A 13,538-nucleotide genomic window follows, 5' to 3' on the forward strand; every position below is an offset into this window, starting at 1 on the left:
CATGAGATTATGAGTATTAATTCCATTTAGTTAACAGTCTTTACTTTTTCTGTTGAGGTAGCAGGAAGTGTCCTCAGGTTTTAGATTGTTCCTGCATCGTAGGGAGTCTTACATACGTTACTTCCAACCAGGACTCTTGATTGAGGTTGCGATTCCTCTCCTTCTGCCCTTTATTCCTTCAGACCAGCCAGAGGAGGGACATGCAGAGTAGAAACTAGTGTTTTCAAATAGTGGATTTCTGTCAACCTTTATCTTAGCTGACTCTGTCTACTATTTTGATCGCCTCCTCTTCCTCCTGTGGGTGAGGGAGGAATTCCTATCCTAGGGTTATAGGGGTGACTTGACACTCAACAACAGACAAGATCCACAGCAATTTATTATCACATATTCTCACAGCCTGGGGGAGGAGGACACCACACAGAGCCACATGTGGGGTGCACTTGGGAACAGAGTGAATAACCAGGGGTGGTAGGCAGCAGGCTTTGTAGTATCAGGAGAGTGAGGTGCCCCTTGGTTCCCATGGGAAGATGTGACTGGCTTGTTTGAGTAATTCCACCGGCTGACAGATAACTGAAACCCACAGCTCATGGATAAGCAGGAATTGTGTCTGGTCCCCTGGATAAGAAGCACTGTCTGTCTAGGGGACCTTGTATGAGGGACCAGAGTAGGAGGGAAGCTTGTAGTTAGACCGCTCATGGTCCTTCTGCCTTTACCAGATGGCAAGGCAGCACGGAAGAGTGAGCTTTATTTGAAGTCTTATATGCCACACCCAACACACCCACCCTGGCCATGGACTTATGATTAGTCTAGGCTTCTTTTGTTTCTTTTCCCTTTTATCACTATTTCGTGTATTTCAATTACTTGAAGGTCTTATCACCTTTTAAAGGTGAATAAAAGGGCAAGTGTGGTGCCAAACATGTGAAGAAATCTTGCAGTGAGATGGAAGAGGGCATTGAAGTTTTGTTCCAGCCCTAACCTTGAACTACTGACCAGTTTCTAGAATGAGAAAGCAAGTACTCCTCCTTCTCCCAGGAGGGTGGTGAGGGCTAACATAGCAAAGTAACTACAGAGAATAGTACACATATTAATTTGCATAATAGTATATATTACAAAATGTCACATCTTCTTAGCAGATTGCACCTTTTATCCTTTGAGCAAATCTGCCAAGAAATATCTGTGGATACTAAATTTTCATATCCAAAAAGCTTAAATCCTAAATTGGTGAGTATCAAAGTGCTAGGCCCTATATTAATTTTTTTTTCAGAAATTTGTAAATATTAATCTGTTTGTTTTTGCATATAGTGTTAGTGTTGAGAAATCTGATGTCTCTCTAAATCTTATTCCTTTATTTATTTCCTTCTCTCATTTTTATATTTCTGGAAGCCTTTTACATTTATCTTTAGTGTTGGGAGACCTGAACTGTCATCAGGATAGGACATCTTTTTTAAAAATTTTTTAAATATTTTTTTATTTGAGAGAGAGAGCTCATGTCCTTGTGTTTGGTGGGGGGCTGTGGGGGAGTGGCAAAGGAAGAGAGAAATCCAAGCAGACTCCAGGCTGAGCACGGAGCCCCACACAGGGCTCAATCTCATGACCCTGAGATCACGACACGAGCAGAAATCAGAAGAGTTGTGTGCGCAACTGACTGCACACCCAGGCGCCCCTGACCTCTTTTTTTAAAATCATCATGAGCACTTAGCTTTTTGCTGCTGAAAAATATTTCTTTTCTTTCACTTCTGGCCATTTTCTTTCCATTATTTCTTTAATTGTTTTATTTTTCCATTTTCCTATTCTTCCTTTCATTGCCTGCATGTTAAACTCACATAGTTCTTAAATTGTATGTTATATTTCCTTGTCTTTTTTCCTGTTTGTTCCATATGCTAGTAAATTTTGACTGTATCATTTTGTAGATTCCTAATTCTCATTTTTGCCATGAGTGGTTAAAATTCAGCCTCTACTGATTTTTTAATTCAATAGTCATACTGTTAATTGACAGGAACTCCTTCTTTTTCACTGACTTCCCTTTTATTGTGATAGTTAGTCCTGATTTATGGTTGTAATATCTTCTCAAATCTCTCTGAAATTAAGTTATTTTAAGCCTTTTTCCTTCCCTCAATTCTTTTTCCCGAATGTTTATCACTGTACTTTTTTAGAATGCTGATTTTTCTCCATGAGTGACTTATTCATTACATTAATATTCTCCAGCATCTGATGGTCCTTGGTGATTGATTTATATTTATTTATGGACTAGATTGACCAGTTAGTGACTTAGAGTGTGTTATTGCTGTATAATTTCTCCACCATGATACAGATATTTTCCCAAAGGATTCTTTATTGAATGAGAGGGCTGATTTTGGGTACTGTGTAAGTCAGTAAGGTATATAAGTGGAAGTAAGTTTAACTGTACATATGGGTGGGTGTCATGCTCATGTGCGTGCGTGCACGCACACACACACCAAAGGGAGAGTGGTGAATGACTTCATTTCTATCCAAGACAAAACTAATGTTTTCCTTTTATTCTCCCTTCCATGACTTTCATGGAGGTCCAGAGTTACCTGATACTGAGATGTGTTTTGGTCTCAACCCTGGACAACTTCCCAAGGCAGGTAGTTCACTTCAGCCAGAGTGCTTTTCTTGGGTCCATATATAGCTACTGCCTGCTGTTCAGTGTAAAGGGAGCCTTCAGGAGGTCTGTCTGGCCCCTCCATTGAGGAAGCACTATATGATAAATCATTGTGGCCATTGAGCTAAGGCCCCTTCCTGCCCTTTGTAATTTTCACACTGAGCTTACTTGGTTTTGTGTATGTTTGCTTTTTGTACATGTATCCTTTCCTTGCCAGCAATGTTGTTTTATGCTGTTCTTAGGCTAAGTTCTGTACAATTATGAAATACATTGTTTACATTTTATTTCCCAGGAATTTCTAACTATTTCTTATCTGTTAATAGGACACCTTGTTGGTTACCAGTGCCATTTGGAGCTGTTCCTATAACAATACACACCTTTCTCTAACTCTGAGTGATTGGGAGCCGTGTACTCTCAGTCCTCTGTCCTGACCTGGTTTCTTGTACTGCCTCTTTAGCATTGCTTCCACTTCAAAACAGATGTCTGTTTTTCTTAATATAATACATACACATTGGGGGAAAGTTAGAAAATATGGAAAAGCAAGATGAAAAACAACAGTTTCTGAAGTCTCATGTAGAAGTTTATGATTTCATTAATATCCAGTATGTTTAATTTGGCAAAATGTTGCTTCAGTCATGGAATAGAATAATTGCATCTTATTTTGGGGAATGCCATTATATCACAAATGCTGCTAAAAATCTGAGAGCATATGCACAAGACCTACAGTGCCATCTATCACAATCAGAATAGTCTCCAAATACACTTGCTGCATAATGAAAATTAGAGCTTTTACAATATTCAGTGAATGGGAATGAAATATTTGGTTCAGTCTTATGTGTTGTGAGTCAATCTAATGTATTTCTAGTTTTCTTGATTGAAAAAAACTGACTATTGCTGATTTATAAATCATTACAAAAAGTTACAAAGTCTGATTTTAAAGTGGCATAGTTTAATCAGTAAGCTTCATGACTCAGATGATTAGAGATTTATTGTCCATATAAAATAAGAAGTCTGAGGCTGGTGTGGCTGATACCCCTTTTCATCTTTCCATTCTGCTCCACTTAGCCTGTGGGCTAATATTTAATGCTTATCGAGTATCTGGGCGTCACAGACACTGTGTCCATGTGAAGAAGAAGCAGCATCAGCCAGCGGATTCTATCCACTTTAACAAGAAAACAGTAGCTTTCCTGGGTGCTCTACCACTTTGGGTTCTACTTGCATCTTTTTGGTCATAGCCATCACATGATCACACGTTAGTCTTTTTAGTTTAGACGTAGCATCTTTGGAGCAGATCATGATATTCATAAGTTAAGAAAAGAAAAGTGGATTTTGGCAGGCAATTAATAGTGTCTGCTTTTGAGACCAACTTCTGCTGTAATGCACAGCATGTATGAGGATCAGTGTAACTGGACAAATTGGTGAATGCCATTACCATTGCACAGGTAGTCATTAACTCCGTTTATCACTACATGGCTATACATTTCTAGAGTCTTATGTAATGTATAATTGAATAAACAATCATGTTGGGACAAATATGCCCGGATAAAAATAACTTTCATTTCTCTCATTAGCCAGGTGATACCTGTGACAACCATACTGCTCAGTTGGATGGAACCCAGGAGGAAAAAGAGCTGCCAGGAGTTATCAAAACAAGTGGTTCCTTGGTAAGTTACAGCAGAATAACTGGGGGTAAGGATGAATGTCATTTTTTTTTCAAGACAATCAGGCAAAACTTCAGAACAGTGCACCATAATTAAGATGGCTGGACAGCTACAGCTCTCAACATACCTACCCACCTTTACTCAATTTGCAAGAAAACATTCAGCAGTAAATAAAGCCAAGTTTAATAGTCAAACCCACAAATAACTGCATGCTCTATAAAAACAGGTAAACATCCAGAAAACCAATGATTGTAGGCCTTTTCTGGGGCCTTTTCTCTATTTCCTTTACATTTTTTCTTTTATTTTAAAAAATCCTCGTAAGAGTGTTCATCCCATCGAATTATAGGTCTATCTGTTGGAGGAGAAGCAGGTGTCCTCAGGTTTCTATTGTTCGTCAAGTGCAAGGTGAAAATCAGGCACCTTCCTTCTGACCATACATGTGACCCCAGGTGTCCAGTGCCTCCCTCCCTCCCCGTCTCCCTGCTTGCCCCATCCCCACTTCTCCTCCCATGTGACCCAGAGGAGGGCACAGTCTGGCAAGGAAGAGGATGGAGCTTATATCTATTTCCAGCCAGGGAAGGTGACTTCATTTATGGTTTGGCCCAGAGCATTTTCTCACAGGTTTCTATGTGCACTCCTACTTTAAGCTATGTTTTCTCTCGTTTGGTGGAAATTACGTAGTCTCTTTTCTTTTTTCTTTTTCTGTCCTCATATTCCCTCTCCTGACTTCCTCCCAGATAACAAAAGGCAAAATGGTGAATCCCCATAGGTTTCCTCCTCCCTGCTGAGATGGTGTTGGGGAGAGTCTTTGTTTGAATGTGCATACAGTGAGCCCAGGTGTGGTTACTCACACTTTTGGTTGTCTTTTCTCGTAATTTGGACATGATAGTTGTCTTTTAGAAAATTTTCTCCATTTGCTTTCTTCATTAGTGCTGTTTTAATGGGGAGGGAGTTGGATTATCGAAAAGAATTTATGTTATTCCTGAAATATCTCTCTCTCCAATCACCACTCATGTGAATGTTGCTGGGAATCTTTTTTCCTATTTTTAAGTTATGTTTTGTTCACCGTATTAGGTTTTAGGAAAGAGAGGTTTGATCATCTGACTTAAATTTCCCATTTAATCCCAGAATATAACCCCAATTGTTTACAGAAATAATATAAAATTTCTTTTGCTATTACAAATTATCCTCAGTCTGCTCCCTGCTGGTATTTAACCTTGAGTTCCCTTAACTTAAGCACACAAATCTTTTACTTCTGAAAACAAATCAACTTTCTCTTTCGAGAATTTCCAGTGGTGGAAGTTTGTGTTTTTACTCATCTTTTAAAACGGGAAAAAGATTTGAACAAACACTTCACCAGAAAAGATGTGGATGGCAAATAAAATCATGAAAGGTGCTCAGTGATTATGGAAATGCACATAAAGCCACAGTGAGATATTTCCACATAACCTGTGAAATGACAAATTAAAAAGACTGACCGTATCAACCACTGTGAAGGGTGCAGGGCAGCTGACACGCTCCTGCACTCCGGTGGGAACGTGAAATGGTCCGTCCACTTTGGAAAATAATGTGGCAGCTTCTTAAAATGTTACACATATCCCTACCACAGACCCGGCTGTTCTACTCACACATGATATATATTCATACAAGGACTTATTCACAAATCTTTCTAGCACAATAGCCCAAAACTGGGAACAGCTTTTACCTACAGGTAAATGGATGAAGAAATTCTGTCATATCCATACAAGAGAATATGACTCAGCAATAAAAAGCAATGAACTATTGATACGTACAACATGGGTGGTTATGCCATGTGAAAGAAGAAAGACAAAAAAGTCAATTTATGTAAAATTATGGAAAATGTTACTAACCTATGGTGAGGGAAAGAAGATTGTGGTTGCCTGGGGACCTGGGGACGGATGAAGAGAGGAGGAAGGGAAGGAGAGGTTAACAAAGGGATATAAGAACATTTTTGTGGTGCCGGTTTTGTTCATTGTCTTGACTATGGTGATGGTTTCCACAGGCCTGCATATGTGTCAAAACAACATCAAACTGTATACTTTACTCTTTAAATATCTGTAGTTAATTGTATGTCATAGCTCAATAGACCTTTAAAAAAGAGTCCATATTATAGCTTATGATTTTATTAATATCCAAAGTGTTTATTTTGCAATAAGCTATTAAAATAGTCTATTTATATATTATATGTGGTTGACCCTTGACTCTAAATCACAAATGCCACTGAATTTGGGCGTTTACTTAAGTCTTAGAACCTAGTCTAACATCATAACAGAGCTCCACAAAGCACTTCTTGTATAGATAAAATGTGCAGTCCACATAAATGAATTAGTCATTTGAGGTGCTAGTCTATTCAAAAAGCAAAGTGGTTGATCCAGTTTATTTCCAGTGTCTTAAGTGAAAAGTGGCTGCACTTGCTCTATTGATACACAGTTCACTGCAGAATACAATCACAGCGTCTGTTAAAAACAATGTCAGTTACACCTGTCTTTGCTTCATGGAACAGAAAATCTAGAGAACTTTGATTTAAACAAGTAGGAGTTTGTTTTAATCACAAAACAAGTAACTCATGGTGGGCAGACCATCCCTGGTACAGCTGCAGTACAACGCAGTGCCAGCCTTAGCGCAAACTTCTACCTTTTGCCTTTTATGCTGCCACTGTAGCATGCAGATGTAATCCTTATACTTCCAAGATGGTTGGCAAACTCTGGCTACCATGTCGATGTTCCTGATAGGAACGTGTGTCAACTGACTGACCGTTGCTAATAGAAATCCTTAGCTGTCCTGGAAAACCTTTATGGTAGAATTTCTCTTATTGCTCATCGACTGACTATGACACTCTTACATTATTTGGTTTTCTTTTCTTATTTCAGTTGCCTGAATCTCATTACTTCATAAATAAGGATTTTTTTTTTAATTTACCCTGCCAATTTTTGAATTTTTGAATTTTTAATTTATTTCAGATTTATTCCTGGAGTTCTGAACTTTCATGAGGATCTGCCCTTTATTTCATTCATTTGGTCTCTGCTCGGCAAGTTCTTTCCATCTGAGAACTGTGTTTTTCCCCTCCAGTTTCTGGACACTCTCTTCTGTTATGTCTTAAGTCATTTTTTTCTCCCCATTTTCTGTGTCCCCACCCTTCTAGAACACATATTAGATGGTTGTTGCTATGCTTGAATTTCAGCACCTTCTTCTTTTTTTATTTTTTTAAAGATGGGGGAGGAGGGAAAGGGAAGGGCGGGAGGGGGAGAGAGAGAGAGAGAGAGAGAGAATCTTAAGCAAGCTCCACACCCAGTGCAGACCCTGATACAGGGCTCCGTCTCATGACCTTGAGATCATGACCTGAGCCAAAATCAGGAGTCGGATGCTTAACCAACTGAGCCACCCAGGATCCCCTGAATTTCAGTATCTTCTAAATTTCCTCTCATGTTAGTCTGTTTGTTCTGTTTTTTCATCTTTATTTTCCAGATTAGTAGTTTTTTTTCTTGGTCATGAATGTAGGTTTTTTTAGCTTATCTCACTCTTTTTCTAAATGTCAGTGAACAAATTCTTATATCTCAAGAACGACTTTTTCCCAATTATTGCAGCCATGGGTTCTTGGTTCATAGCAGTAATAGCCCCTTAAATCACACTGAAGAGAAGAATTAATTTGTTTTTAAGGAATCAAATTATTTTTATGTTTTTTACTGAGGTATATAATTTACAGACAGTAAGTGCATGTGTTTTAGGTGTGTAATTCAATTAGTTTCAACATATGTTTTTACCCATATAACCACAAGTCTGTCTAAACAGAGAACATTTCCATCAGAGCAGAAATATCTCTGAGGCCCTTTCCAGCCAGTTGTCTTCTTGCTCCTGCCCAGGCAAGCCCTGTGGTGATTTCTGACATCTTAGGTTGGTTTAACTTGCATGTAAGAAGAACTATAAATATAAAATGAACTCTTGTATGTGGCTTTTTTCACTCACAGTAACTTTTAGATTCATCCATTTGCTGCATGTGATAGAAGTTTGGTTCTTTTATTACTACTAGTAATCCATTACATAAATATACTGCTATTGGTATATCTGTGCACCTGATGATGGACATTTAGATTGTTTCCAGTTTTGAGCAGTTATGTCTAATGCCACCATGAACATTCATTTTACGTAAAGGATGTGTATTGTCATTTCTCTTGAGTAAAGATGCAATGAAATTCAGATTTTTGGCAAACAAGTCACCCCCAGGTCATCACCCATAGCTCATAAACTCAGCAAGGAATAATTTAGTAGGTAAATCAAAAATAACTAAATTCTATCTTTTAAAAAAGGATCTGTAGGGAGAAACAACAACAAGAACTGATTTTTGTGTATGTATCCCAAGTAGAGGATGTTGTCAACTAAAGCTCGGTCCTCGGGGGTGAGCTCATACATAAAAATAACAGACTACCATGTAAATGTTTTTTCAATATTTACAGTATCAACTAAGATATAAATATTTAGTTTTTTTCCAATTATTTTTTTCAAATATAAACATCTTGTGTGGAGAAATGTCAGCTTTTGGAATGTGTAATCATAAGTGACGCAAACAGTGAAGTGTGAGAACCATCTGGTCAAGGACGTGCACATCTCCCGTTGAGTGGCAGCAGGTGTGTCAGGTTTTAGGTTTTGCCTCCAGTGCAGAGAGAGCTTCTGACCAGGACTATGGATCCGGGGTTTTTTTGCTGTCCAGCTCCCTAGTCCCTCCCTTGTACTGCTGTCCATTGAGGATACCGTCACCTCAAGAGGATGAGATGATTCACCAGATACTCCCTCCACAGAAGCATAGGGTAGAAAGTGTTCCACAAGCCAGAAGGTACCAGCACAGTCTCAGCTGGAACTGTGGGTCCCTGAAGTTCTCTGTAGAATCATAGCACAGACTTTATTGATTTTTAATTGATGAGGAGATCGTTGTATATTTCCTCTGCACCCGAGTAGATCAGTTTCCCCAAAGGCTAAAATTATTGATTGTGTGTTCTTTTAAGTGGGGTGTACTTAACTTTGAGGTGTGTAGAGGAGGCAGGTAGGTTAGTAAACATTATCCACAGATGCCAAACCAATGATAAGGATGAAGAATCTAATTTATTACTTCCAGGCAAAACTGATTTCATTTCAATCTGCCCTCCATGTCTTTCATTAGGCCTCCTGATTTTCTTCTCTCTTAGACCCATATACGCATGCTAGGATCCCACCCCCCTCCAAGGTAGTTAGTTCATTTTAATTGAACTACATTTTGGGGGATTTTCCTGCATTATATTTAGGGATTGTCTATATATTTAAGGGGCTGGTCTACTTGGCTTTTATTTTGCAAACATTTTTAACTGTTTACCCAGGACCCTTTCATACTCCTTGTACAATTCTGTTATTTGTTTGTTTTTCTCCTCCCTCTCTAGAAACTATTTTCTTTTATGCTATCCTTAGGTAGAGGTCTTTATTTTACCAAACCACTTTTATCTGCTTTTCATCTAGAAATTTCTGAATTCGTCCACTATGCAATTCTTTGTTGGCTTCCAGTGCTATCAAAAATGTCCTCCTTAAAAAAAAGTGTGTGTGTGTGTGTGTGTGTGTGTGTGTGTGTGTGTGTGTTTTCTGCCATTTTTAGTGATGGGGTGGGAAGGGAGGTAGGTAATTGTCAGTCTACCATCTTGACTACTAGTCCACCATCTTATACTAGTTCTCATGTTTTCTCGCTCTCAAAAAAAAACCTTCTTTGTTCATTTTATAAATGGCAAGGGGGAACAGAGGGAAAGGGAGAGAGAGAATCTCAGGCTCCATGCCCAGTGCAGAGCCCGACACGGGGCTTAATCTCATAACCCTGAGATCATGACCTGAGCCGAAATCAAGAATCAGATGCTTAACCAACTGAACCACTCAGGCGCCCCAAGTGACAGTTTTTTAAAAAACAAAACACTATATATTTTCATAAGCATCAAATACATTCTATTTTGCAACAAGCTTCCTTCAGTACAGAAAGGAATATTTATGTCTTAAATTTTAGTGAAGCCATTGTCCACTACAGCAAAAATCTCTTATTTCTAGCTTTATAAATGAAAAACATAACCTGATAACTGTTGCTACTGAATTCTAGTCACTGCAAAAGATAATCATAGGGTGTGTTTCAAAACTAAGATTAGACATGTTTGGCCATATGTTATGGAAGGGTTGGAGTTGTTTAGCTTCTCATGGAGATTTGGTGGTTCAAGTCCAGCAGGGCATTACATGATGCCTTAGCACAAACCCAGGTGGGCTTGATCTTCCACCCCTGCTGTCCGTTGCCGTGGCCATCATCCTTGTTAGAACAAGATACCTAGCGACTCTAAGCTGTCATCTACAGTGCTGTCATGAGTGTACATGAGCTGACCCTATTCCTTTTGGTCAGGAAAGCCTTAGTTGTTCTAGAAGCACTTTTGCTAAAATTACACTTTCCTCTCATTGACCACATTTGTCACGTGATCATTCTCAGCTGCAAAGAAGCCTGGAAATGAAGGTCTTTGGTTTAAATCCCTGGAACCAAACCAAGACATTGTTAAGGAAAAAGGAGTTTTTGGCAGGCAATAGCAGTGTCGGCCACAGTGGCCAGTGTCTGTCCTGTGTCTGTCAAAGGGCCTGGCATTCAGGTACTCACAGTGATGTTCCCTTAAGGACTGGATACAGCTGTCCCTGCCCAGGCAGTCACAAGTTCGTACAGAATCACACACATCTAAATAGATACACATAGTGTAATACACACGTTAGATGTGTTTGTCTGAATAAAAACGGTACTTTTATTTCTCCATTTAGCCAGATGATGCTTCTCTCAACAGTACCACCCTGTCAGATGGGTCCCAAGATGAAGAGGGGAGCTTTGCAGTTCCTAGGAGTGGCTCTGTGGTAAGTCCTCACATGCCAAAACAATTGCACATCAGGGCAAAGTTACAAGTTCAAGGCAACAAGAAGCAATTTCTTCAAAACAGATAAGGAAAACTTGTGGAGAAATTGTGAAGAAACCACAGCTGCCAGGAGACCCACCAACATATTAACAGTTAGGAAGCGGGAGACTCAAAACTGAGGAACGACTAGATCTCAGTTTAAAAGAGGACTCCATAAATTAATACCACTGTGGTGAGAAACCAAAGGATGTTCCCTGTGTGTATCAAGCCCAGAGGAATCTGTTACCTTTGGTCCTCTTGGCTGAGTTCACACCAGTAATCTGCCTAATTCTGCCATTTAACCCAGAAGTCCTTTTTCCCTGCAGGATAAATCATAAAGCCCTCATCCTGATATTGAAGCACTGTTGATCTCAGGACTTACCCATATATATCCTCCACTTCAGATACATTCATTCACTTGGCCTTGAGCAATAGAACTTGTACTCTTTTTGATCAGAAAGTCTCATCATTCCCCCCTCCTCTGCCCAGAACCCCTGGACATCCCCACTTTGGTGTCTCTGTGCAGGTGCTCTGGCAGGGGGTGATACAGTGGACCAGAAGTAGTGAGAGGCCCTTTTCAATGAGGTAGTGGTTATTCGATGGCAAGTTGATGGCAGGCAAGAGCACATCAGTCAGGCGGATGGAGGGGCCACATTCACATGACCCTCTGAGCAGTAGTTTCTCATCTGTTGTCCAGTTGGAGACAGGATGGTTGACGTTCACATGCATAGCACACTCTCAGTAGATCCCCATTGTTCAGAGAGACAACGCTGTTAGCCCCAGGTGAAGAAGCTTTTCTGTTGTGTTTTTAGATTTTTGGTTTTGAGGTTGTTTTGTTACACAGTGATCATATAAGAAGTACAAAAGAATGTGAGTGACATTTGTCAATGAGTAACTTCTCAGTAGCCCTACAGGTTATGGCACAGATGGGCTAGGACTTCCCACAATGTCTGACCTACTGGCTCTAAATTTGACTGCTACTTTCTTATTTAAGATTGCGCATCGGAATGCAAATGAGCGAGGATGTCTCTGTTTTAGACATACTTTCCAGTGCATCCTACTTACTGATGGATGAAAACAAAGGAAGTCACTCACAATCTCTGATAGCTACTGAAGTGAGGAGTTATCTACAAGAGACCTTTCCTAGTTGTGCTGTGCCCCTGTGACTGGGGACTTCTGCTCTAAGGCTTTTGCACAGGATCCTGTATATTGTGTCTCAGCTGGTGGTACTGTGTGCCCAGGGCACCATCCCTGTGCATTCGCCTCGACTCTACCTACATGCTCCCCTCTATATGCCCATCTCTGAGAATTATGGATTTTGCCTTGTAAATAGTTATAGAATATTTCTACCCCCTCTTTTCCTATAACTGATTCCTTAGCCCAGAAACAAATCATCTTCCTGTATTACTGAAATAGCCTCCTTTGTGATCTCCCTGATTTTAGCCTATACCCCTTAAACTCATCCTTCCCACAGCTGCAAGTCATTGATTTAAAGCATGCAAACCTTGTTTTAATGCCTGATGCAGTTCCCACACATCTTCTAGTTGTCATAAAAGTTCCTGACACAGTCTGACCCTTTCTCTATTTCTCTAGCTGACTTTTCTGCCCCAGGCATTTTATATGAGCCAACAAAGGACTGCATGTGGTTCCATGCACACACCAAGTAACCCTTGAAGCAGAATGGTTGCATAATTGAGTTGCTGAGGAGGATTTGGGGTTGGCCTTGTTTTCTAGGCTTTTCGTTGATCCATTCATTCATTCACCAAGTCCTTATTAGGTACACATCGTCTGCACATAGGATTCTTGAAAGTTTGAGAGTCTAAGAGAGAGACGGTGATCGTATGCAGCAGTTACAGATAGTGTCTCCTGGAGTATGTTAATCATTCAGATTTTGTTCTTCTGAAAACTGATTGAATGCTGATTGTGATATCAATAAAAGTTTCAGCAGTATTGAGACTCAAAAAAATCTCATTGGTACCTGTTTCCAATGTAACTTACTTTGGATTGTTCAGAATATCTTTACTTAGAAATGTTAAACAAATTAGTTGCTAGAGTAGTCAGCCCACAGAGGAGAACTTAACCCTTACTGCATCTGTACTGAAAATCATTCCAGAACTTCTTATGGGGGAAATACATTTTGACTTCTCTGCTTCTTGGTTATAAGGAGCCACTGGCACCCCAGTTTGCTTCTGAAGTTTCTTCTACATGATAAGATTTCCATTAATTCAGTGAAGTGCTAGCAAGGGCTTCAAGGGCTCTGGTCATGTCTCTTGTAAAGTAAATCTCACCTGGCAGTATAAATTCCCAGGGACA

General features: G+C 39.7%; 1 protein-coding gene across 7 annotated transcripts in view; it reads left to right on the forward strand.

Annotated features, from left to right (window-relative positions):
• ARHGAP28 (Rho GTPase activating protein 28) overlaps positions 1-13,538 on the forward strand; it is a 197,596-nt gene that overhangs the window by 126,940 nt on the left and 57,118 nt on the right. For 6 of the 7 annotated variants that reach the window (XM_026496006.4, XM_044382855.2, XM_057313234.1 and 3 more), the window contains exons 4-5: positions 4,195-4,287; positions 11,098-11,187. In XM_026496006.4, the coding sequence (XP_026351791.1) occupies positions 4,195-4,287; positions 11,098-11,187 (183 nt within the window). The remainder of the gene's footprint in view (positions 1-4,194; positions 4,288-11,097; positions 11,188-13,538) is intronic. The other variant, XM_044382854.3, reaches the window with a different exon arrangement.

This window comes from Ursus arctos, unplaced genomic scaffold, assembly GCF_023065955.2.
Source record: "Ursus arctos isolate Adak ecotype North America unplaced genomic scaffold, UrsArc2.0 scaffold_17, whole genome shotgun sequence".
Classification (NCBI taxonomy): Eukaryota; Metazoa; Chordata; class Mammalia; order Carnivora; family Ursidae; genus Ursus; species Ursus arctos.